Raw genomic sequence first — 23492 nt, 5'->3', positions numbered from 1 at the left:
TTCTTGATACCACATTCAGAGAGAACTTATAATTCAGTGTCCTAAAGACATAGGCATGTAGACCTAACTTAAGACATTTTGACTAGCTGACTGTGTGTTCCTGTGTACATGCAAAGGACCAACTGCAGTAGATCTGCATCCATGCTTACATCTCTACTTTCAATGGGTCACATGCAGACATATCTTGCCAACACTAACTTCTTACCCTTGAAGTAGTCCCACCAGCCACCCCACCTTAATGGGGTTAAGTCCTGCTGAATGCCAGCAAGGAGAACACACACTATTTATCTAGTACCTGTTATGTTTCTGGAGCATTTCTCTCTCTGGAGCTGTCATCTACTAAACCTTTAATTTTTATTAAAAAAAGGATCAGAACTCTCTGCTTTCCTTTTCAAATGTGCCCATACCAGCCCTTTTATGATACACACCAGTAATCAGAGCTCTTGTCCAGACAGTTTTAGTCTCGGGTTCTTAGCCTGAAGGAGTTCAAATCTGCATTTTCTGCATTATCAGCAAGCATCACAACCAGCGAGAATATACAATAGTCTAGGTAAGGGCACCTCCACCCCTGTTTTAACAGCTGAATCACTATCAGCAAACAATACAAAATGAATGGGAGTAGAAGAAAGCAAAAAAAGGAGTATGATTTTTGCTTACCTGTTGGGGCATTTGACAGGATCTGGGCAGACCTAGGTTCTTACCCCAGCCCCCGTGATTTTTTTAAACACTGTTTTACAAGTTTTGTATGAAATGACTGTTGGATAAAAGATTAACACAGAATATCTATTGTGCTTGGAGCAGAAATCACAGCACAATCCTTTTCCCCTCTCACGTGTTTCTGAATGCAGATAGTATTGCGTATTAGGATTTTGTGTTGAACTCGCTACTCTCACCATCTTTTACTTGATCAACATCTATGGGAACTTACATAAACTTAAACCCACTAGGGCTTAGGCAAGTGCTGGGTAGCCAGCTGCCCTGAAGACATGCATGCAACATAAAACTGCAACTACCTAGAAACTTCCAGGCCAAAAAATTAAATGTCCAATCAGTTAAATGTCAGATAGTCACTAAGCAGAGGAGTTGTAGAAAGCAAATTTGGATTTAGTCACTTGAAATTCTACATCCAGTTTCAGGTGCCTTTAATCCTTTTCTTTGATCTGGTAATAGCTCTGGCTATTCAGCATCTTGCAATTATGAAGTGAGACCTGAATAAACAGAGCACCACAGTGACTCTGTGATAATAATTTTCTTTTTTATAAACCTGATTACATAATTTAAAATTAATTTTAAAAGCAATTCAGGATAACAGCAGACAATTTTTAATATCCTACTGTACCTATTAGAAACTCTATGCACTACCCAGGCCGTATCTTGTACTTGGAATAGTCAGTCAGCTCACCATCCAAAAATCTTTTCCGTTCCCAAAAAAGCCTGAAAACGTGTCGGATCAGAACTGTGGTACTGGCCTGCCCCATCTTTCATGATCAGTTCTGCAAAGACTCAAAACCAATTTATGTGCTGCAACAGGTGAAACATGTAAGAATACTATTAGTTTCTCCAGGACTGCAGTTCTGCACTGTGAAATCATTATGCCAGTGTGTCCACCTTAGTTCAGTACAACACATATTTTAAAATGCCTTATACCATACTTGTAGCACTACAGTACCTAATAACAGTAACATCTCTCTGCCCTTCTTTGATTAATGTTTCTGAAGGCTTTGAAGATGAAAAGCATTAAGTAATTTCAAAGAATTATTAATCTCCACAAACAGTAAGCATTTTTCTTTAAACTGTTTTATTTTGTACAGTATGCCAATTCTGGAAAACATAATGCTAAGCATTTACCAAGTTTTGAGGCACAATAGCCCGAAGGTGTGATTATTTCTTTTCTGCATTCCTCAATGAGCTGTGTCATTTCCTTATATTTTATTCTGCAACGATTATTAGCATAAGAAAAGAACATTCCCCTAGTGTATGGCATGGTGCAGTACATAGGTTTAAAGAAAAGTAATATTTCCCTCATCAGTTCTGCTGAAAACTCAGTCATTCAAGTATGTGTGTTTCTTTTGCTATGAGCTAAACTCATTGCAGGTATGTTTAAGGAAATATATAGATATATTCATAGCATAAGGATACAGATATTTAAATGTAGCTGTCAGCAAGGTATCGTAACAAAGTAAGATCGAAGTAGTGTTTCCCACAGAATGCTTAAGACCAAGTTTAATATTCTAATGCCAATGGTACTTTAACCCGATTTTAATTAGATTTCTGGTCCATGTAATTTGGTGGCTCCCTCTATGTAAAAAAAGTAAGCCTGTGATTTGAGAGCAATTATAGCCAGACTATATACAGGGGGGGTTTTATGCTCCTCTGTGACAGAGGAATTCCTCTATAAAATCAAGTATTTCTTGAACAGGTCATTAGAGGCCATATTCTGCAACGAAGACTTGCCAAGGATTCAGATGTTAACGGGCTGAAGTCCTAAATTACATCAAAAGGGTGAAGAGCATCTACAACTAGATGCGCAGTTTAAGACTCTCTAAAAGAATAATAAATATCTTTGAGGCTGTTAAGTGCTTATGTGCTCCTCTCGCCTGCCTCTCAAACAAAACAAACCTGATTATAAATAATTTTGCAAAGTGGGAATGTATAAAGTATTATTACCCAGCTACAATTAAAACAATCATGAAGGGAGCTGGTTTTAATGTGTGTACCCTATCATGATTACAACAGTTTAGCGCTTACAAAGGCCTAAAACTTTGATGGATATGAATTAATTCAAACTAACAAATAAATTGCATCCAGGATACAATCATGATGCAACCTTGGTGGATAGACTGAGGTAACTGCCAAACAGGAAGAAAAAAACCAATTACCTATCTCAATTTATTCTAATTTAGAAATTTGAGAGATCAAAGCAAATTAGATTATAAGAAGTTCCTATTGATACTATAGGTATTCACATTTAATTTCTTTTACCTTTCTCTGTCTTTAACTGCTTGTTCAGCCATTAATTTTCTTAACTCCTCCAGATGTTGTAGATCTTTCTCTTCCTGTTCTTGCCACTTGAGCTGTTTCTCAGCCCAGTACTTTTTCACCTAGAGTTTGAACAAATACAGTAAACAAGATAACAATCATTCACAAGCCAAGGTAGTGAGAACAAATAAAGTAAGAAAAGCATTAAGTTAAAGAAAATCCAACTTTGATATTTTTAGAATAAAATTTATATTTTAGAACAGTATGGGCTAAAAAAAGATTTACTAGGAGATCAAGAGGGTGTGGAGCCCCCACAACAGAAGTAGTACAATCAGACTGTGGACATTAATTTGAATATAATTTTCAACTGCAAACTAAAGACTACTACTTTCATTTGCTCCTTGCTTTCCTACTCTGCCATCAAAGCCTTCAACTATGCTGCTCAAGTGAGTGAATGTTCCTTAAGTTAAAATGTCCTAGGTTAGCTCAAACGGCTGGATCCATGCCAGCCCAGTTCATTTTGACTGAGGTGGAGAGCCTGCTGAGGAACAGGAAGAAGCATATGAGTGGGCCTCATGTAAGTATGAAGCTTTTCCAAAGCTGAGTGAGAAAGAAAGTCTTCAAGCTCAGGTGAAACGTGAGCAGGGAAGCTTATCTAGAAAGATGAAGGTTTTTGGATGCAAAATGAGGAATTGGGATTTAAAGTAAATATTGTTGAAGTGAGAGTCTGAATTCTTCATTTGAATAAATTCTACAGGATTTCATTCCTAAAACCAGGGCAGTTCTTCAAAGACAACTGGTGGAATTTGCAGCAAGCTCGTAATTCCCACCTTGCCATGACATACGTTACAAATCATAGAATCATTGATATGATAGAATCAATAGATCATGGAGTCCAACCGTAAACCTAACCCTGCCAAGTCCACCGCTAAACCACGTCCCTCAGCACCTCATCCACGCGTCTTTTAAAAACCTCCAGCGATGGGGACTCCACCACCTCCCTGGGCAGCCTCTTCCAGTGTCTGACAACCCTTTCAGTGAAGAAGCTTCTCCTAATATCCAATCTAAACCTCCCCTGGCACAACTTGAGGCCATTTGCTCTAGTCCTGTCACTAGTCACTTGGGAGAAGAGACCAACACCCACCTCCCCACAACCCCCTTTCAGGCAGTTGTAGAGAGCGATGAGGTCTCCCCTCAGCCTCCTCTTCTCCAGACTGAACAACCCCAGCTCCCTCAGCCGCTCCTCATCAGACTTCTGCTCCAGACCCCTCACCAGCTCCGTCGCCCTTCTCTGGACACGCTCCAGCACCTCAATGTCCTTCTTGGAGTGAGGGGCCCAAAACTGAACACAGCATTCGAGGTGCGGCCTCACCAGCGCCGAGTACAGGGGCATGATCACCTCCCCGCTCCTGCTGCCACACCATTTCTGGTACAGGCCAGGATGCCGTTGGCCTTCTTGGCCACCTGGGCACACTGCCGGCTCATATTCAGATGGCTATCAATCAACACCTTAATGCTAACTTAAGAAGAAAACTGCTGCAGTGATACACTTCCCAAAGTTTCGAATGGTGACTCGAGCTAACCTCATGAGCCACCAACCAGCTCAGAAAGCTGATAGAGCAGGTTTTCTTAGACACAGGAACAAGAATCACCTTCATCTTTGAAGTGCTGAGTTCAGATTTTTTTTAATACAATTTTCAAGAAAATCTGAATTACAATGAAATTCAGGGGCATGACTCCAACACTGCATTCCTAAGCTAGTGTTAGGTGAACCTGTTCAGGTACTGGTCACAAATGCTGGAGCCACTACAACTCAGGGTTTGTAGGGATCTCAGGAGGTCTAACCTACACAGTTATCAGTATCAATTAAATCATTCCCGCCTAGGCAAGACATCCCAGAAATACAAATGTATTTACTTTGCTTCTGAGATAACTATTACTATTAATTTTCAGCAAGTCCCAACTGCCATAGTTGGATTGCCAGCAGTACTGCTCCTAATTAGGTATAAAGTATAGTATCTGTAATATGGTACAAGGTCAGCAGTGACTGCAGTACAGACAACTCTCTAGCCTTTTTATTTTTCAGCTACATTTACAAGAAGCTGTTGCCTGTCACTTTCACAGAGATAAGCCTCTCTTATTTCAGGCACCTGGTAAGGGCACAGAACTTCAAATTCCTCTCCTGTAACAGAAAAAAGCCATTCTGCTTGCAGAGCAAAATGCAGGGAATGCCTCCTGTAAATCTTGCTCTGCAATCCAAGAATATTTCCTGATGATGCTGATGACAGCACGTAGCAACTTTCACAAAGGCCAAGGAACCATCCTCTGGGGAACAGAAAGTGCACAGCGCCATGAACAGCGCAGCTGAATGAGCACTACACCCCGAATTCGAGTGCCACCGACTGAGAGGGCACCTCCACCCCTCCTGTGACACATCAGCTCAGCCCACAGCAGCAGTCGAAAGGCAAATCAAATGTCTCTAGCATCAGGACGTGGTACAAAAAGAATAGGAAAACCCAGAAAATATATTTATAGTCCCACGTGAAGTTCTGATCCCTCCTTCTCTGAAAGGAACATTTTCATATGGAAAGAGAAGAGAAACAGTAAAGATCAAAGGTTCGTTGTGTTCGAACGAGTTTTCGTACAGGCACTGAAGGAACAGGATGGGGCTATTCAGATGGAGAAGTGACAATTTATGGGAGATTTGATAAGAAGCCTACAAATTCACGAGTGTCACAAAGAGGCTGGTTGGAGATCAATTCTGCCTGTCCAACATGAGAACTAGGAGGCTTCAGCTGACACTAGCAAGAGCCAGATTTGGAACAAAGAGAAGAGACAGCTCTCCATGCAATGGGGGGAAGGCTGGTGGAGCTCCTTGCTGATGGATGCAGGAAGTTCACACATGTTTCAGGAAAGACCGGGCAACTCTCACTCTGAAAACTCTTATAGAGAAGATGAATGCGTAGACACCAAATGTAGAAGTTCTGCCTTAATTTGTTATTTTATAACTTTAAATCCAGCATGTAAGAACAGTAACAACATATCAACCAAGAATACCAGGAAACATATGTCAGTGTGAAAAAAAAAAATTAAAAAAATCACATATACAATAACACAATGCACATAATCTTGAAAAAATTCCCCTGTGTCTTTTTGTAGAGGTTTATGTCTAAATAGTTCACCAACAATATCTACAATAAGCCAACTAAAGGTAAAACCAATATTGATTTAAACTGAGCCAGGATTTCTCTGAAAGTGCATGGTTTGCAAACACATAAATATGGCTTTCTCAACTTTTAAACCTGAAATGACAGTCTCAAGTATTAGAGAGAAATTTAAGGATAAACAAATTAAAATAAGGATAAAACCATGAGTTACCTAGGCAGATCTCATAACTGAGCAGGAGACTGGACTAGAGACCTCTTGAGGTCCCTTCCAATCTGAACTTTTCTGATTCCTATGAAAAGTGAGAGTATTCTGTGCATTTTGAAGGAAAGAGAAACATCTCTTGAAACTGACTTTTGGACAATTAGATGCAATTGTGCTAACTATATGATTTAGCATAGTTTATCAGAAAGACTGGGCTCTGCCAAGAATGTTTATTTCATCTTCAAGATAAATGGCAAAAAAATAATAAAATCATGTGACCAAAGTTAAGTAGAGCCTTCTTCAGCTACAGAAGAAACTGGATACAATATGCAAATACAGTCATGACCAAGAAGAATGAACTCACAAATAAAATCAATTTGAAATTCGGCAGCTTTTCAAATGTTGGCTCTGGGGACTTGCAGCAATGAGAAATAATGAGGCGGTAACAATCTCTTATCTGGAGACAAGGCAGCTTCAGCAGCTTCAGCTTCTTTTCTCCAGGTAGCACTTTCAGTCAAGTGCTTCTTTGCAGAATTGTTGATATAACCAAATTCAACAGTTCGGCAACCCACCACCAGGAATACAATAAACTGCAAGAGCTTCTGCTCTTGACCTGTTTGACAAGGCATGAAGACATATTTCTTTGGACAAAACAAGGAAAAAGATATTTGAGTGCTATAAAAATAGATAGGGAAATTCCAAGGAGTGTAGGACTTTATCTTCATTCTTCTGCTAAGGCAGTCAGTTTCACCGGCTTGCAAGTCATTTATTTTGCTCTGCTATCATTTCTTTTCTGCTTTTAGTAAGTGTTGGAAATTGTTTTAGTAACAACTTAATCAAATTGCTGTAAGTATGGATAGTTTTGTGTTTGTTTTTTTCTCCCTGCAAGGAATATCACTGCAAGAGACACCTCTACCAACACGAGGATCCATCAAATGCTACGGTGTCTAACTGGCCACGTTGTAGTCCCATCAGTAAACGTTTGCCCCCAGTAAGATATGTTACACAGAAACGTGGCAGATGAATAAAGACAAGAAGGCAAAATCTAAAGAGAAAACGTGGTAACATATATAAAGATTTTGTTTCCTTCCTTCTTTTGCACAAGCTTTCTGTAGCGTGACACATCACTAAAGCCTTCATATGCATCATGAAAATACTCCATTTGGAACAGTTTAGCCTTGTTTTCTTAACTCTGCTTCTAACTGGCATGTTATAAGCACAGCTTTTAGTGCCCCTTCTTGCAAACATGTTAGCACGAGTAGTCCCGTAAGAGTAAAAGAGACTATTTACTGATCAGCGTTTGAAAGACAAAGCAATAAGAATCTACAACATTCTCCAACTTATTTTTTCCAGCAATAATTATGCAGTCTCAACAAATATGCCACAAGTGAGTTGGACTCTAAGCACGCCAGATTTCAGTGTAAAAAATAATCAGAAAAAGAGGTAAAGTTCTAATAAAACAACCTCCTGGATTTTTGCCATGTTATTTAAATAAAAAGGTCAACACATATACATATGTGACACAGCTTGATTTTCTAAAAGCATTACATTCACTACAGTGGATTTCTGATTTTCTATTAAGTTGAAGAAGTTTAGACTTATGCATCAAAGCCATTTCCCAAGTAGCCACCACGTAAGTACTTAGACTAATGTAACATAGACTTCTGATATCCTGAAATGGTTAATATTACCATTGTACTTCAGGCCCACTTTTAAGGTCCTTGTGCTGCGAAGTGCAGTGCGCTATCTTGCAGACAATATACTGTAAAGCTCATTTGCTGCATTGCAGCATACTTAACTGCAGCATTGGAAGCTTTCAGAGTCTTTGCCACATTGCTAAAAAGCACAAATCTGTAAGAGTCAGAAATCCAGTAGTGCCTCTGTGCTGATTTTTTGTGACATAGAGACAGTCACATACACTTATTTGTGTATGCCTTTTTTTTTTTTTTTAGAAACGTAATGAAGTAACATCACTGGTGTGTAAGAACAGGCAGCTTTAAAGCTAAAATGGACAGCAGCACAAGTCAATTAATCATTTGCTCATGCCTATACTAATACTTAATACTTTACAAGAATACAAGGTAGTGAGATCAGTTAAAGATTTTAAAGGCAATTGTACACATTAACATATGCAAAAATGTATAAAAGTTTCTCATACTTTCTCTTTGTCCTGAGCTCTATGAATCATTTCCTGTTCTTTCTGTAGCCTTTCTTTCTCATCTTTCTTTTCTTTTCTTCTGGCAGCTACAGCAGCTTCTAGTTTAGCAGCCTCTTCCTGCTGTGCTTTCCACTGTAGAACCTGGAAGAAACAGTTGAAAAGAGAGTCCTGCAGCAGACTTGTATAATACTGTGATCCTGCCAAACTGAGTCTGGGAAGGAAACCCATGTAATCCATTTACAAACTAAGATTTATAATCTTACCAGCAATAGATAATCATTTAGTAAGCACCACCTTTCCGCATGTTAATGTGCAATTCGCAACTGACTGGCATAATATGCAATAAAATCACATATGAAAAGATTTTAGGTAAAATTGCCCAAACCATCTCAGTAACATCAGATCTTAAATTCCCCTTCAGTGCTTAGACTTTCAATAACATGTACATTTCTTAACGAACCTATGAATGAATGGAAACCAATGCTAACAGACCAGAGTCCGCTCCCATCCTTCAACTCAGGCATTTCTGTAACAGCACTTTGCTTCCACTCTGCGAAAATTGACGGACTCCAGTGACAGAGTCTTCAATTTTTAGCTTTCAAACTGTGCAAAATTAGTCTAGGATGCCTGCCACCTGTTCAAGGGTTGTGACCAGTGCCCATAATGGTCTTGTATACCTGACATCCCGCTCTTCTGTGGGAAAAGAGACATCAGCTGCAGCTCAGCTGCGCAGCAGCTTCCCGGGCCGCTGGTGAAGTACATGCAGAAGCACGGCAGGGACCAGCTCCACAGCACCTCTCATTACAGGGCCTGCCGCACTTCTTAACAAAATGTGTTGGGGACAGGGTGGATCACTTAGCTCAACATGCCAAAAATCCATTCTTGACATATTCCTGACACACTGGATTGGTTAAACAAGACAACACGTCCTCAGTAACTGGTAATGGGTAGTGACTTACTTTCAGTGCTCTCGAGCAGACTGTTCTCAGTCAGCGTGGATCCCCGGTTTACCTTGGTATTGTCAAGAGCAGTTGTATGCTCATCTGTTTCACAGTGGTTTCAACAGGATTAACGATGTGTCCTTTTTGTTGGCTTGCCAGCTCTTTTTGCAATGGATTTGTCAAGTGCTAACAGAACTCTCTATTCCTCAAAGGAACAAGCATTTCAGCCATTTTTCATCTGGTTTTCTATACTACAGTAAGTACTTTACTAATCCTAAGATACTAAAATATTTTTTTCCCACCTTTACTGCATTTCACTAGCTGTGTGCACAGACTATTAATTCTTGTTCTGTGCTTGTGAAAGATTTTTGTTCAGAAATCCAGCGCTCCCTGTGGTCCGAGGTTCTCAGCGAGCTGCATCTCTGAGCGATGCTGTGTTTGCCCCACTTCTTTGCTCAAATAACAATTATATTTTGTTCTTTGCAAAGTGTCCACATAGACTAAACACTGCTGTGACTTTTCATGTAGCACAGGCAAAGTAATAACATGAAAATAACATGAAATTTTACAGTGGTTGTAAAATTAAATTCTCTCTTTATTGAAAGAGGTAACGATAGCTTGTTAAAGAGATACTCTGCCTGTAACGAATGCCATGTGTACACAGACTAACGAACAGTGACTTTGGTCTCCTGCAACCTGAGTTTATCTTTAAAAGTTCAATGCAGTTTTCTACCATACCCAAGCATAAACATTAACTGGTGTTTTCGTGTTTTAATAAAAACTACTGAGTTTTCGGGTTCTTTGAGCAACTTTCATTTATACTGTTACTCTCTCAGAGTACACACAACTTTTCCCAGCTTCAACTCCATCCCCAAAGTTAAGAATTATGATTTAGCTGAGCATTAAACTCTTTTTAACCTCTTTTGTTCCATTTTTGTAACTAATTCTCAGTGGAGGCCTGTTCATAACTGTTTCACCTTCTGAAATCTCCTTTCTCTCCTTTCTAGGAAAAAAACCCAAAACCAACTAGGAAACAGCCATCTTCACCAACTAGATGTTTTACAGGAAGAGAGCAAAGGCCCAAGTCACTAGGAAAATGTAGACAGCTGGGAGGAAAAAGGCACAACATCCTGAAAACCAAAACCTCTCTACTTCCCTCCCTCTCCACCTTATTTGGACAATGCTACTAACTATTTTATGGGGCAGGGAGATAGAAACAGGGATAAGTTTGTCTGTGCCAGCAAGTATTAATGCCATTGAATGAACATCAAAAAATGTGGTGGGATGGTTTGCAAGGAGGGAATGCAAACATGTACACATTGAAACTGCAGCTGGTCATGGATGCTTGAAAATATGCAAGAGGGATCAATTAGGGTACCTATATGCAAATTGCACCTGTCCATATGTATTTGAGTGTGCAGTAATGTAATGGCAGACAGCACAGAAACAGCTATATTTTTTTTTTAGCTATTCTTACAATCCTTTCATTCCCAAAAAGTAAAAAGCACCACCCTTCCACACCCCACAAATCCTTTAACCTGCCAGTCATAGGTATGTTAAGTTTCTATAAGAACTGATGAGCACACTGAACACTTGTGGGACACATAGAACACCTGTTCTCCCCCCACACCCCTATTTTCCGTTAATTAGAAGTGACATATTAACATAAATAACCCTTAGAGACATAAGTACTGTAATATAAATAGCTCTAAGCATCTGCATTAAATCATTTCATTTTTTCAGAAAAGAGAACTAAATATGACTGGTCCCACTTGAATATATACTGCATATGAATAATTTACCTTAATTTCCTCAAAACAGGTTATTAAAAGAAGTACTGGGCAAAAATTTTTGCTAAGTAGTAGGTTTCCCCCCCATAATATCATGCTTTTAGTCATCCCAATTCATGAATTCAAGCAGTATGTTCCAAATAGTTTCCAAACTTTTATTTAATGACTTGATTAATCAAGACTGCCATATCACAGCATAAATACCTTGAGCCCTCTTACCCAGGCTATGGGAGATCCACATTCAAGTCTTTATTCTGTAAAAAGGAATATGAAGCCATGTTTATGGTTAAAATTATTCCAGGTTGCAGAAAACAGAATCAGAGCAGATGAGGTCGGAAGGGACCTCTCAAGACCATCTAGGCCACCCTGCTTGCTCAAGCAGGGTCAACTATGGCTGGTTGCCTAGGACCATGTTGAATCGAGGTTTAAGTATCTCCAAAGGGTTGAGGCTCCACAACCTCTCTGGCCAACACATTCTAGTGTTCATCCACCCTCCCAGTGGAAAAGTGATGGATGAAATGAAATTTCTAGTGTTTCAGTTTGTGCCCGTTGCTTCTCATCCTGTCACTGGGCACCTCTGAAAATGGCCTGGCTCCGTCCTCTTTGCACCCTCCCTTCAAGTATTTATCTACATGGATGAGATCCCCCCAAGCCTCCTCTTCTCCAGGCTGAACAGTCTCAGCTCTCTCTGCCTCTCCTCATAGGAGAGGTGCTCCAGACCCTTAATCTTAACGGTCCTTCGCTGGACTTGCTCCAGTAAGAAAGCAATAATGAAACACTTTTTGAGGCAGGGACCTGTATCCAACTGTCCTCAAAATTAAAAAGAACATCCTCATTTCTAGACTAGCTTTAGCCAGGGTCTTCTCATTCTCTGATACTGTAGCTGTTCCACTTGAAAAATCACCAAGCAGCAGAAGAGCGTCTCTCTTCCAGTGTCCAGACATTCACTTGGGAATGTCTTCTCTGCTGCCCACTGTCTTTTCTTTAATCTCGAAGAATGACTCTGGTGTAGAGAGGAATATATTTTCTCTATAGTTCAGTCCTCACATCATTCTCCCATACCAGTTCCCATACTCAGTTCTAAGACTCAAGTCTTTCTCTCCTATCATCTGAGATCTTATTTCTGTAAGTTTGTTCGTAAGTTAAAAGCATCAAGTTGACAAGCAGATGCTGTAAGAGCTAAGCAAGTCCCAAGAAAAAGAATCAGGCATTTAGCTATCTTTTTAGGCATAACAGAAATGCATTTTCTTGAGGAATATGCAAAGCAAAGATTCTTGTGAAGTAGTTCAGCGTAGGGGCCCTACCAAAAAGGCAGGAAAGAAGCTGGTAAGAGGATCTAACATGTTTTCTTGGGAGAGTTGTCTGAACTCTCCCAAGTTCTGAAAAGAGCCACTGAAGGTGAGGAACAGCCAAGTATAAGGAGAAAGATGTATTCAGACCTTTATTTCCGGGTTTTCTATAGTTCTGACACTGATAACAAATTCAGCACTAGATGGGGTCTAAACAGTTTGCTTAGCTTGGCAAGAATGTAAATGGATAAATGAGGACTTAAGCAAAAAATTGCTACGTAGCAGAGGTTTATTGGATGGATCCTACAGAGGAAGCCAGGGGGTTTGGGCCTGTTTCATGCAGAGGGAATGACAAACTGATTGGTTCTAAGCCATACAAGAGTAAGAATACCATCAAGTACACAAAGAAATCCACGGCAGCTCTGCATCCAAAAGCAAGCAAGTTCCAAGTGAAGTGAGCGAAGTGTCAGCAGAAGAATATGTATCACTCTCAATGAAAACAGCCAATTACAATTTCAAACCATCCATCTAAACAGAAATACGGAAAAATAATAAAAATAGAACAACGATGACGTGAGATGACCATACTAGCAGCTAAGAGACTTCTAGAGGGAAGGTGTCAATTTTCATAAGGCCTTACTTTTCTGGAGCTTAGCTGTAATACCTAAATGAAACCTCCCCAACAGTATGAAACTTGTAACACAAGGTCCTTGTCTAAATAGAAAATTTTATTTAGCAATTTTGACAGCAGTCTGCTCATGCATTTTAGCAGTTTAAGAATCTAAATAAAATGCTAAATTGTTTCAGTTACCCTTCACTTGCTACACTAATAAACTTAAAAAGGAATATTTTGAAAATGAATGTGGCAGAACATACAATCATTTCTACCTCACTGACAAACAAACTGAAGCAAAAACATAAACATGAAGCTTTAAAATCTAACAACAAACAAAAAATGAATGAAATCTGCCAAAAGTCTACTCAGATTGGACCTAGAATAAACTGCAGAAGCATTCGAAGGAACTTTAAACTTCTGTAATAACACGATTGAGATTTTCTGAACTGAAATGAGGTAACAGTCAAACCATGTAACAAAAAAAATTTGCTTTTTTTAAGCTTGTATTTTCCTATATCCTGCTTCACACTCCTTTCAAACTCTTCAACAATGAGATATATGCCAATGTAAGTGGGCTCGCGACATGATGCAGCTCCAGTTTCCTCCAAGTCTGAGAACCCTCTTGATCCTTTACTGGTCTTCTCTAGATATTAATTTACCTATCAGCCAAGGATCTTCTTCAGTTTTTTGACTGCAGCCATTAGTTAGCATGGTGAGTCCATTAAATTGGTCTCAATAAAAGTTGAAGTTAACTGATAACTTCAGGGGAACTACTGACTGGAAATGGATGTTGAGAATAGAACTGGCCCAGCAGAGAGTCTGTCAAGATGACAACTGATTGAAGGAATGCAATCAACAGTAAAGCAGTAAGCAGATACAGATACTAATCTAGTCTAAAATAATCTCAAGCATCCCTATTAATTCATTTTGATTAGCAGCTGTTTGCATGGCATACGTTACACACCAATCTCATGACAGGCCACAACCACTTTCCCCAGTTATTTTCACATACCTCTTCTGTTAAAGCCTTTTCATTCAAGTCAGAAATCAATATTGGGGCACAATCTAGATTTTCAACAGGTTTCATACAAACAAGTGAGCATAACCAAGCATCAAATATATAATTTCACTCAGCTGACAAAACATTAATCATGCAATGAGGTTCCCCAAACAAAACTGATATGCCAGTAATTCAGTGGATATCTCCTCTACCTTCTACAATGCTATCTACACTGCCCTAAATCGCTACTAAACACACCTATTTACTCAGTGGGTAGAATCTGATTTCCATTTTTATCTAGTTAGTTCTTTGAATGCATGAGCCCACTGCCAGTCAAGAAAGCAGGTAGTAAGAATGACAGAAAGAAGGAAAGTTTCATTGTATTATACTTTCCCACAATACCTGTTTATTTTTTTCTGTAGGCAGCATATGCAGTTAGTTTATATTATCCCTGCCCCTCCCATGTTTATCTAATCCATGCTTTTTCATTAAGGCAAAAGAGGAGTCACTTCCTTTAAAAAATTATTCATAATTGCAACAAAAAAGGAAGAATTGGCAAAAACCAGAAAAGCAGCCTGCAAAATATTTATAAAACGTGATTCAGTAGGTTGGCATTATGCCATGTCTTCCCCACATGAAGAGTTAAAGTCATATAGGATAAAATGCTCTTAACAGAGATGAGCTAAATAGGGAGTACCATCACAGAAGATAGCAGGGGCCAGAATGAAAAGATTCCCAAGCCAGTCCCCTGTTCATATTGTCACAGGTTCAAAAATTAGGAACTAGACTATCTTAACTCATGATAACAAAGGATATAGTGGACTGCCTCCTGCGGAAACCCAGCCTGCATTTGTATTTACCTTACAAGCTACACTTTACTGTGAGTTTGTACAACACGTGGCACTGTGGGAACCCAGTCCTATTTGAGAGCCTCTGGGCACTGCTGCAAAACAAAAAACAACAACAAAGGGCAGGCAGTGAAATGGAGCATAATAGTGGAGGAATCTCTGTGGCACGCATTTCCATACTTTTAATATTTTGCTGTTTAAAAGTGACTACCTGATGCTGAATTTCTAGCATTCCTACAATTTAAGCTTTTCAAGAAAACCCACTGTATTCATCAGGTTTTTCCTCCAGAGGTAGTATCGTGCAGATCTGAAGAACAAAAAAAAATCCTGAACAATAATTCTGATTCACTAAGGCAGTGATCTAGGACCACAGAATGCACAAAAAAATTAATGTGTTCTTGATCGCATTCTTTCATTCCTACAAGTGCAAAATCAGAAGGGTAGAGTTTACTGTGTCAACGGCAAAAGTTCTGTTTAAATACTAAAAAAATCCTAGTAGTTCAACTAACATGGAAAATACACTGAAAACTGGATCCCCTATTGCCTGTTTCACAAAAAAGCTTACATTTTAGCAGTACAAGCACTGCCAGTATTTTAATTTTTAAGTTTTTAATTACAACCGGCATTTCAAGTACATTTCACAGTTCATGTATTATTAGAGGAGCTTTTGCCAAGTGAATTATTAAATTGCTGTGCTGAACAGAATGCGTACATACCTATTTTCAGTTCATTATTTCAATATTGCATATTGCAATAATGTAAAGTATGCTACAAACTAATTAAAGCAATAAATTAGTTCTTTAACATCTGAATAGTAATAATGTATTTACCACGTACTTAATGCTAGAGAAACATCTCTTTTAATGACAAAACAATTTTTGAGAGACTTTCCTTGGGAATTCCCATTAAATTAGCACATGGTAACACAGCACCATGTAAGGTTCTCTCTTTAAGCAACACTGACTTACATATAAAGACAGCGCCATGTAAGGTTCTCTCTTTAAGCAACACTGACTTACATTATAAACAGATCTTGAAGCTGCCTAGGGTGACACAAGAGAGTTGGCATCAAGTTCCTTCTGGCAGCTAAACTGCACAGCTAGGTAAACAGGAGCACAGGACAACTGACTGGTGTAGAGAGGGTCTGCATGGTAAAGGTCATGCAAGGAGTAAAACCAGCCTTTGAAAACTGAGGCAGAAATATACTACAAACCAAAAGGACATAAAATGACCGGGAGAAACAGCGTCACAAAATGACTACACAGAGCTTCAGATCAGTATTGTCGCAGGCTACACTGTGCTACGCAGATATAATAAGCTGCTAGATTTCAAATTCAAAGCAAGAATTCCCAATAATCGTGTGATAAAGTCAGTACTGTTTGTCATAACTAAAGGCATAAAAAGAAAATCCTCTGATATCACCACCCTGATTCTCTCTAGCTCACTCTTTCAACGTTATAAAATGACCCAATCCCAATACACTTTCAGAATCTCCCACAGCTTTATTACTCTCTGAAACATTTCTGCACAACTTTCCTTATTTTTATTATGGTTTGCAGGTTTTTTTTCTTCTTCAAACTGTTCACAACTGATTCAAAGAATGCCCTGGAAAAAAATTTTAGAGGGTCTCTTCAGGAAAAATAACTTCTCAAATGAAGATGCTACATAGTAAAAGTACCACTGCAAAATTTGCATGAGTGAGTTTAGGAAGCATGCCACAGAATGCTATTCCAGCACTGGTGAAAGAACCAGCATTTTCATGGTGGCATCACGATGCAACTGAAAGCAATGGCAGCTGCAGCAATCAGGGTTGCATGGTCAGAAACATTGAAATGTGATTACAAGATGACTAGAGATTCAAATACTATTTAAAGGAATCCAGTATAAAAAAAATCCTAAGCATAAAACAAGGAATCACAGAATGCATCTACACGTATTTGTCCCACAGTTCTCACTGGTTGTTCTGCAAAGTGGGTAGGAAATCCCAACAAGTAATAGCCATGAAGTGTTATTTCATGTTTCACAGTTGGGACAGCACAGACTACCTGAGCTTAGTGTTATATAGCGCATGTCGTCTGTGCCAAAAATTGGTATAAGTAGCAATAAAATTTCTACTGTGGGGCAAAGATCTGTGTTAGGCTACTGAAGGTACCCTTGAAAACAGAGAACAAGTTCAGCAGCTTTTCAGCTTGTCCAGATAGAGCCCAAGCAGTCAGTCAGAACCACAAAATAAGCTCTGGAAAGGGTAAGCGCCAAATTGCATGGGAACCTGCATCCGCTCTCTTTCCATAGGATTATTCAGGCTAGAGTCCTCTAGGTCATCTAAGGCTTTCCTACAGCTACTTACACTGTGCTCATATGAAGATCAAAAGAAAGAGGAAGCTTGAAATCAACAGAGTCCAAAAGCACAGCAAGAAATGTCCACAGTTCAGCTAAGCAGACTGATCTACCTCTATTGACAGGACTAGGTCCTCTCCTTTCTTACCCTCCTTCTCAACTTCATTGCGTCATTGTCATCTTCTCTGCCCAGCTTTTCTGCCCTGTTTCTTGCTGAATATGGAATTGAGTTATCCCATTTATGTTAAGTCAAGAGATACCTCTTCATTTTTCCAGATGGAAGCCACAAGGCACAGAGGGGAAAAAACGCCTTAATTGCAAGTTTAGATTCAAACCACGTCAACCATGACATTTTTCCTTCATGTTTTTAAGGTAAGGACTGCAGCCTCAGAACAAGTTGGTGACCTAAGGAATTCTGTTCACGGAGAAAAGGCCGTTTTAGAGCTATGCATTTCTAGTGTGTCCTGAAAAACAGAATTAAGCAAAACAGATGTAAAAGGTGATTAAGTGATAAGAAGTTATGGGCTAAAGGAATTACAGGATTGCAACATCAGGTCTTCAGTAAGGAAATTCTTCTCAGTTCAGTTCCTAATGGACACACCATCCAATCAGTGAAGATGATTTAACAAATTTGGCAAACTTCTTATTTCCCCACACAAGCGAAGGTCATTACTGTTTATCTACTACAGAACTGGCTAAAGAGCACAGTCAAACTGAGATCACTAGAAGATTAACATGGAAAACTCATTAAATGGTGACTTTCATTACCAGCAGCGTAGCCTCTTCACTTGCAACATAGTTGTTAATACTCCAGACAAAATTAGTGCATGCTGAGCTATGTCTCTTGCCTGAGCAACCACCTTCCATTCTAAGGTGGAAAAAAATGAAAGATTTTTAAGAAAAGAGGGAAGGAAAGGTAGAGGAAAATAAAAAATTAAAGACCTAGTCTCCCATAGAAGAACAAGGATTCACCCAGATAATTTCTATTAAGGTTAACAGAAGTTAAGCACATAAATTCCACTTGGGTTAATGGGATAATAAATCCCTTAGACTTAAATATTTTATAAATGGAACAGGACAATAGAAGTCTGTAGACTAAATAGACTAAAACAATTTAAGTCACTAATTATACAGAAATGTCTATTCAATGACTGCTAAAAAGTGGTGCATTTCATTTAAAAAAAAAAGTATTTTCGAACTTACTTGCATTCACCCACAATTTCTCTTTAAAACCCTACTTTGACTAGTCAAACTTCTAAGACTTTCTGCTGGTGACTAGGAAAAAGGAAATGAATGCATGTTGTAAAACATCTGCATCTCCAGGACAGGATTGCTACAGCTTTTCCTAGACAAACATGTGAGCCTCCACAGTATTTGCACAGCAACCCCGACACTCACAGGAAGCAATAGCTGGATACGCTCTTTATAGATGGTTTGGGCATGCATGAAAAGTATGAAATTTAGGAAACACTGGACCTACTGGTAACATATGCCGATGCACAGTAGTTCCAACAGCTCTCAGACATGCAGGACTCACAGCACAGGGAGTGAAGAGTAGATTTATGCTTGCGCAGTGGGCACCTCATGGATTTCTAGATTTCCCGTTAATAACTTGTTTGACAATACTTTGGAAGTCACAGGCAAATTTTGCCCCAACAAAGCTGACATCTCCAAGGAAACTGGGACATATAGTAGACCTGCTACTGATGTATAACTGTATCAACTGAAAATAATAAAAAAGCAACCACCTTGTACTAATCAAACCCACCACACATTGAAATATAAAATAGTAACAGTGTTATTCTTGGAAATAAAATAAGAATAGAAAGTGTGTGCATATATTCCTAAATGGAAAGATAATGAGACGAGTGCCTCAGGGTGTGAATACTAGAGCTTATAAAAGGAAAAAAATTAAAATGTATATTAAGAACAGGTCCCTGGAGTCTGAAGTACTACAGGGCAGGGGGGAGTTTGTCAAAACAATGTGAAAAAGCCATCATTTTTTAAATTTAGAAAGTCCTTTTTTGTAAGTGTAATATACTTTTCCTTTTCTTGTATGTCAGTAGCCTTATGAACTGACATGAATGTTTAAAATAGCAAATGTGTGAATTACTAGTTTACTGTGGAAAGAAATTCAGATTTACAAGGGAGGATCCATATTTAATATCATGATCAAGTAGGAATATTTGGCAAGAATCATTGCTGTTTAGATGTTTTAGTTCATATGCTGGTGGTAGCAGCTCAGAGAGCTGCAGTGATGAGTTATTGTCTCCTGCCAGCAGGTTAAGCAACACGCTGATCAGACATCCTGCTGTCTGTGCTCTGTGATACAATGCTTAAAATTCTGCTGGCCGTTAGCTTCACAACAAACACTAAGCATTCAAAATCCATGCTAACACCTAATCCCAAATGCAAAAACCCAACACCCACCCCTGCGACAGAGGTTATAGGGCAGCAAACACTCTGAAAGAGCAGGTCACTCAGCAGTCCAACAGTGAGAATGATGCGCACTTTCCTTGGGGACAGGACTTTGTCATGGCGAAGAACTCGTCTGTATTACTTTTAGAGAGAGTGCAGCACCACCTGAGACCACACAATTAATACATGAAGTTACATATGACATCAACTGGTATGTCAACAACATAAACTATTGTGATATTAACAGATGGTGGTCTGAAGTCTCCAATAACTTTCAACTCTAAAAACCTGTATCTTCTCCTCTAGACTGGGAATCCTTCCACCCTGAAACCTTCTGAAAAGCACCTGGAATCATGTCCAGACTCCACAGGGTCTTGAACGGCATAACAGCAAATGGTACAAGCTAACTGTATTCTGCTTCTCACTGACTTACACAAGACCTATGAGAAGTATTAGAGCATTTGGCAATGGGATAATTAAGAAATAATACACTTGCAAGTTTGTTAATCTCAGAAGATAATCTCATTCTGGCTGTGATTAGAAAAACAATGAACGTTCACATGCCTAGCAGATTTTTGACTGGTACTCTTGAGCAGCTTGTGCTCCACAGTCTACCTCTATGAGGTTTGCAAGAAATAATGGAGAAAAGCAAGGCTACTGGCACTAGGATTAATTTTGTTACATAAAAAAAATCCCTATCTACCTCTAGAAAAATTTGAATTTGAAAATCAGAAAGTAGCTAAAAGTAACTGTTTTGATCATAAACAGAACTGGAGACATTTTCTTCAGCTATAAAAGTGTTTAAATCTGAAAAAGGGATATGATAGAAAGGCATCTGAGCATAATCCTCAGTCATAACCTGAAGAGTAAAAAGATACATTGCTTTCATTTAGGCAACTTAGTCACAAGGGCTAGGATTGGTACCTATAAAACTTGTGATAGGACTGATTTTAGTTCCCTGGAGCTGAAAGCACATCACAACATCTTTGCTCAAGACAGTTGTGAAAACTAAACTGTTCGCACACTTGTCCTTGTGTTTCCTCTCTCTTCTCAGTCAGTATTATTCAGAACATCTTTCTGTTCTTGACAATGGGAGTGTCAACATTTTATTAACATTTTTAAATATTATGTAGGCTTAAATATTCACACATGCGTAAACTTAAGTAAGCCACATTTCTGTTTACAACTACTTAGCTAAATTTGCTGTCCTTTTATGTACAGTACTATCTCTTCTAATTCCTTTTGCAGTTGTATGAAGAGCTCCTTTGATCCTTTACTACTTTTGCAAAATTTTAATGCAAATTATTTTGCCTGCCTGAGGTGCCACTTTTCTAGCTGAAGAAGGAAGATAATTCTCCTAAGAAAACAAGGTTAGTGTGAGCTGTCCACCTGTCCAGCTATTCATCCTCAAGTAATTTTCGGGATGACTGGACAATTTCAACTAAACCTGACAGATGAGTGTATGTCTCAAACATACTTAAGATTCTACAAACTTTAGTAAACCTAGCGGCCAGGTAAATGAGCAAGATACGTCTCAGGCTGAGGCACTGTGTGCTCCTCTGATTGGCTGAAGTTTTGGGGTGCAATGGGTTGTTTAAATGGATCTCAGAGCTGACAAATCAGTCCATGGTCTCTCCTCCCATGTAAGGTACCCCTGCAGCCCCCTGTTACCAAACCCCTGCAATTTATCTTCGCTGGGTTAAAAACTGGCTGGATGGCCGAGCCCAGAGAGTTGTGGTGAATGGGGTGAAATCCAGTTGGCAGCCGGTCACAAGTGGAGACCCCCAGGGCTCAGTTTTCGGGGCCGGTCTTGTTTAATATCTTTACTGATGATCTGGGTGAGGGGATTGAGTGCTCCCTCAGCAAGTTTGCAGATGACACCAAGTTGGGTGGGAGTGTTGATCTGCTGGAGGGCAGGAAGGCTCTGCAGAGGGATCTGGACAGGCTGGATCGATGGGCCAAGGCCAACTGGATGAGGTTCAACAAGGCCAAGTGCTGGGTCCTGCACTTGGGTCACAACAACCCCAGGCAACACTACAGGCTTGGGGACGAGTGGCTGGAAAGCTGCCCGGCGGAAAAGGACCCTGGGGGTGCTGGTCGACAGCCGGCTGAATATGAGCCGGCAGTGTGCCCAGGTGGCCAAGAAGGCCCACGGCATCCTGGCCTGTATCAGAAATGGTGTGGCAGCAGGAGTAGGGAGGTGATCATGCCCCTGTACTCGGCGCTGGTGAGGCCGCACCTCGAATGCTGTGTTCAGTTTTGGGCCCCTCACTCCAAGAAGGACATTGAGGTGCTGGAGCGTGCCCAGAGAAGGGCGACGGAGCTGGTGAGGGGTCTGGAGCACAAGTCTGATGAGGAGCGGCTGAGGGAGCTGGGGTTGTTCAGTCTGGAGAAGAGGAGGCTGAGGGGAGACCTCATCGCTCTCTACAACTGCCTGAAAGGGGGTTGTGGGGAGGTGGGTGTTGGTCTCTTCTCCCAAGTGACAGGACTAGAGCAAATGGCCTCAAGTTGCACCAGGGGAGATTCAGACTGGATATCAGGAAAAAGTTCTTTCCTGAGAGAGTGGTGAAACACTGGAAGAGGCTGCCCAGGGAGGTAGTGGAGTCACCGTCCCTGGAGGCATTCAAGGAATCACACAGAATCACAGAATCAGTACGGTTGGAAAAGACCTGTAAGATCATCGAGTCCAACCTGAAAAAAAAAAAAAAAAAAAAAAAACACAACACACAAAAAGAAAAACCACAAAACCCACGCCACACAACAACAACAACAAGCCACAACCCACACAACACCACACAGCACCATGCCCATCAAGCTACATCCCACAATGCCACATCCACACGCAAGGAGCGTGTGGATGTGGCATTGTGGGATGTGGCTTGATGGGCATGGTGCTGTGGGGTGTGGGTGGGTTGTTTTGGTGTGGGTTGTGGTGTGTTTTGTGGTTTGTGGGTGGTTTGGGGGTTTTTTTGGGGGTGTTTTTTTTTTTTATGGTTGGACTTGATGATCTTACAGGTCTTTTCCAACCTTAGTGATTCTGTGATTCTATGCCCAGTACATAAGATTAAGCATGCAGTCGTGATAGCATCCTGAGAAGAAAAACAAACACACATAACGGAGTTACCATGGCTTAACAAACTGCCCCTTGTCAACTTCATGGGAGCGTGTGGCTTTGCGTGTGCTCCTAGTCTTTCCCAAATCTGTTATGGTCAAATAATGAAGAAAGCGTTTTCAAATTCGTATGTTGTCTCATATAGCATAAATTCTACTTATAGTGCTGGAGCAAACCATGAAGGCAGTTTAAACTAATACATTTGCCACACAGTTGGCATAGCGCAGGGGGTCCACTGCCGTGGCTCAGCTGGTAACTCAATAGTTACATTAAGCTGATCACTTGCAATCACCTGTGCATTGTCTCACACAGCCATCAAACTTACAATGTGTTGTGTGCAACTAACAACATAACTAAATCCCTGGAAGTAGAAAGAATGTGTCATTATAAATTACGCTGCAAACACCATTTATGAAACAGGCAATAGCTAAAGTCTGAACTTCTGTTGCTCTCAGATTAGTATTTACTAAACCCCTTGTAAATACAATGTAAGGACCTGGTTAACATAATGAGCATACGGTTATTTATCTTCATATTCTGCTAATGACTTTTTCTTAATTAGCAAAAAGGACAATTATTTTTTCATTTGTAGCTTAAAACGTAGAGAATGTCTGCTTTTTACACACTTCATAAAT

General features: G+C 39.9%; 1 protein-coding gene across 1 annotated transcript in view; it reads right to left on the bottom strand.

Moving 5' to 3' along the window:
* Positions 1-23492, bottom strand: part of CCDC148 (coiled-coil domain containing 148) — a 55561-nt gene that overhangs the window by 8373 nt on the left and 23696 nt on the right. Inside the window, exons 10-11 of the mRNA XM_059820492.1 lie at positions 8507-8647; positions 2983-3101 (exon numbers count right to left, since the gene is read on the bottom strand). Of these exons, the coding sequence (XP_059676475.1) occupies positions 2983-3101; positions 8507-8647 (260 nt within the window). The remainder of the gene's footprint in view (positions 1-2982; positions 3102-8506; positions 8648-23492) is intronic.

This window comes from Gavia stellata, chromosome 8 (genome assembly GCF_030936135.1).
Source record: "Gavia stellata isolate bGavSte3 chromosome 8, bGavSte3.hap2, whole genome shotgun sequence".
NCBI lineage: Eukaryota > Metazoa > Chordata > Aves > Gaviiformes > Gaviidae > Gavia > Gavia stellata.
The sequence above is the reverse complement of the archived record's forward strand: the minus strand, read 5'-3'. Positions and strand labels throughout refer to the sequence as shown.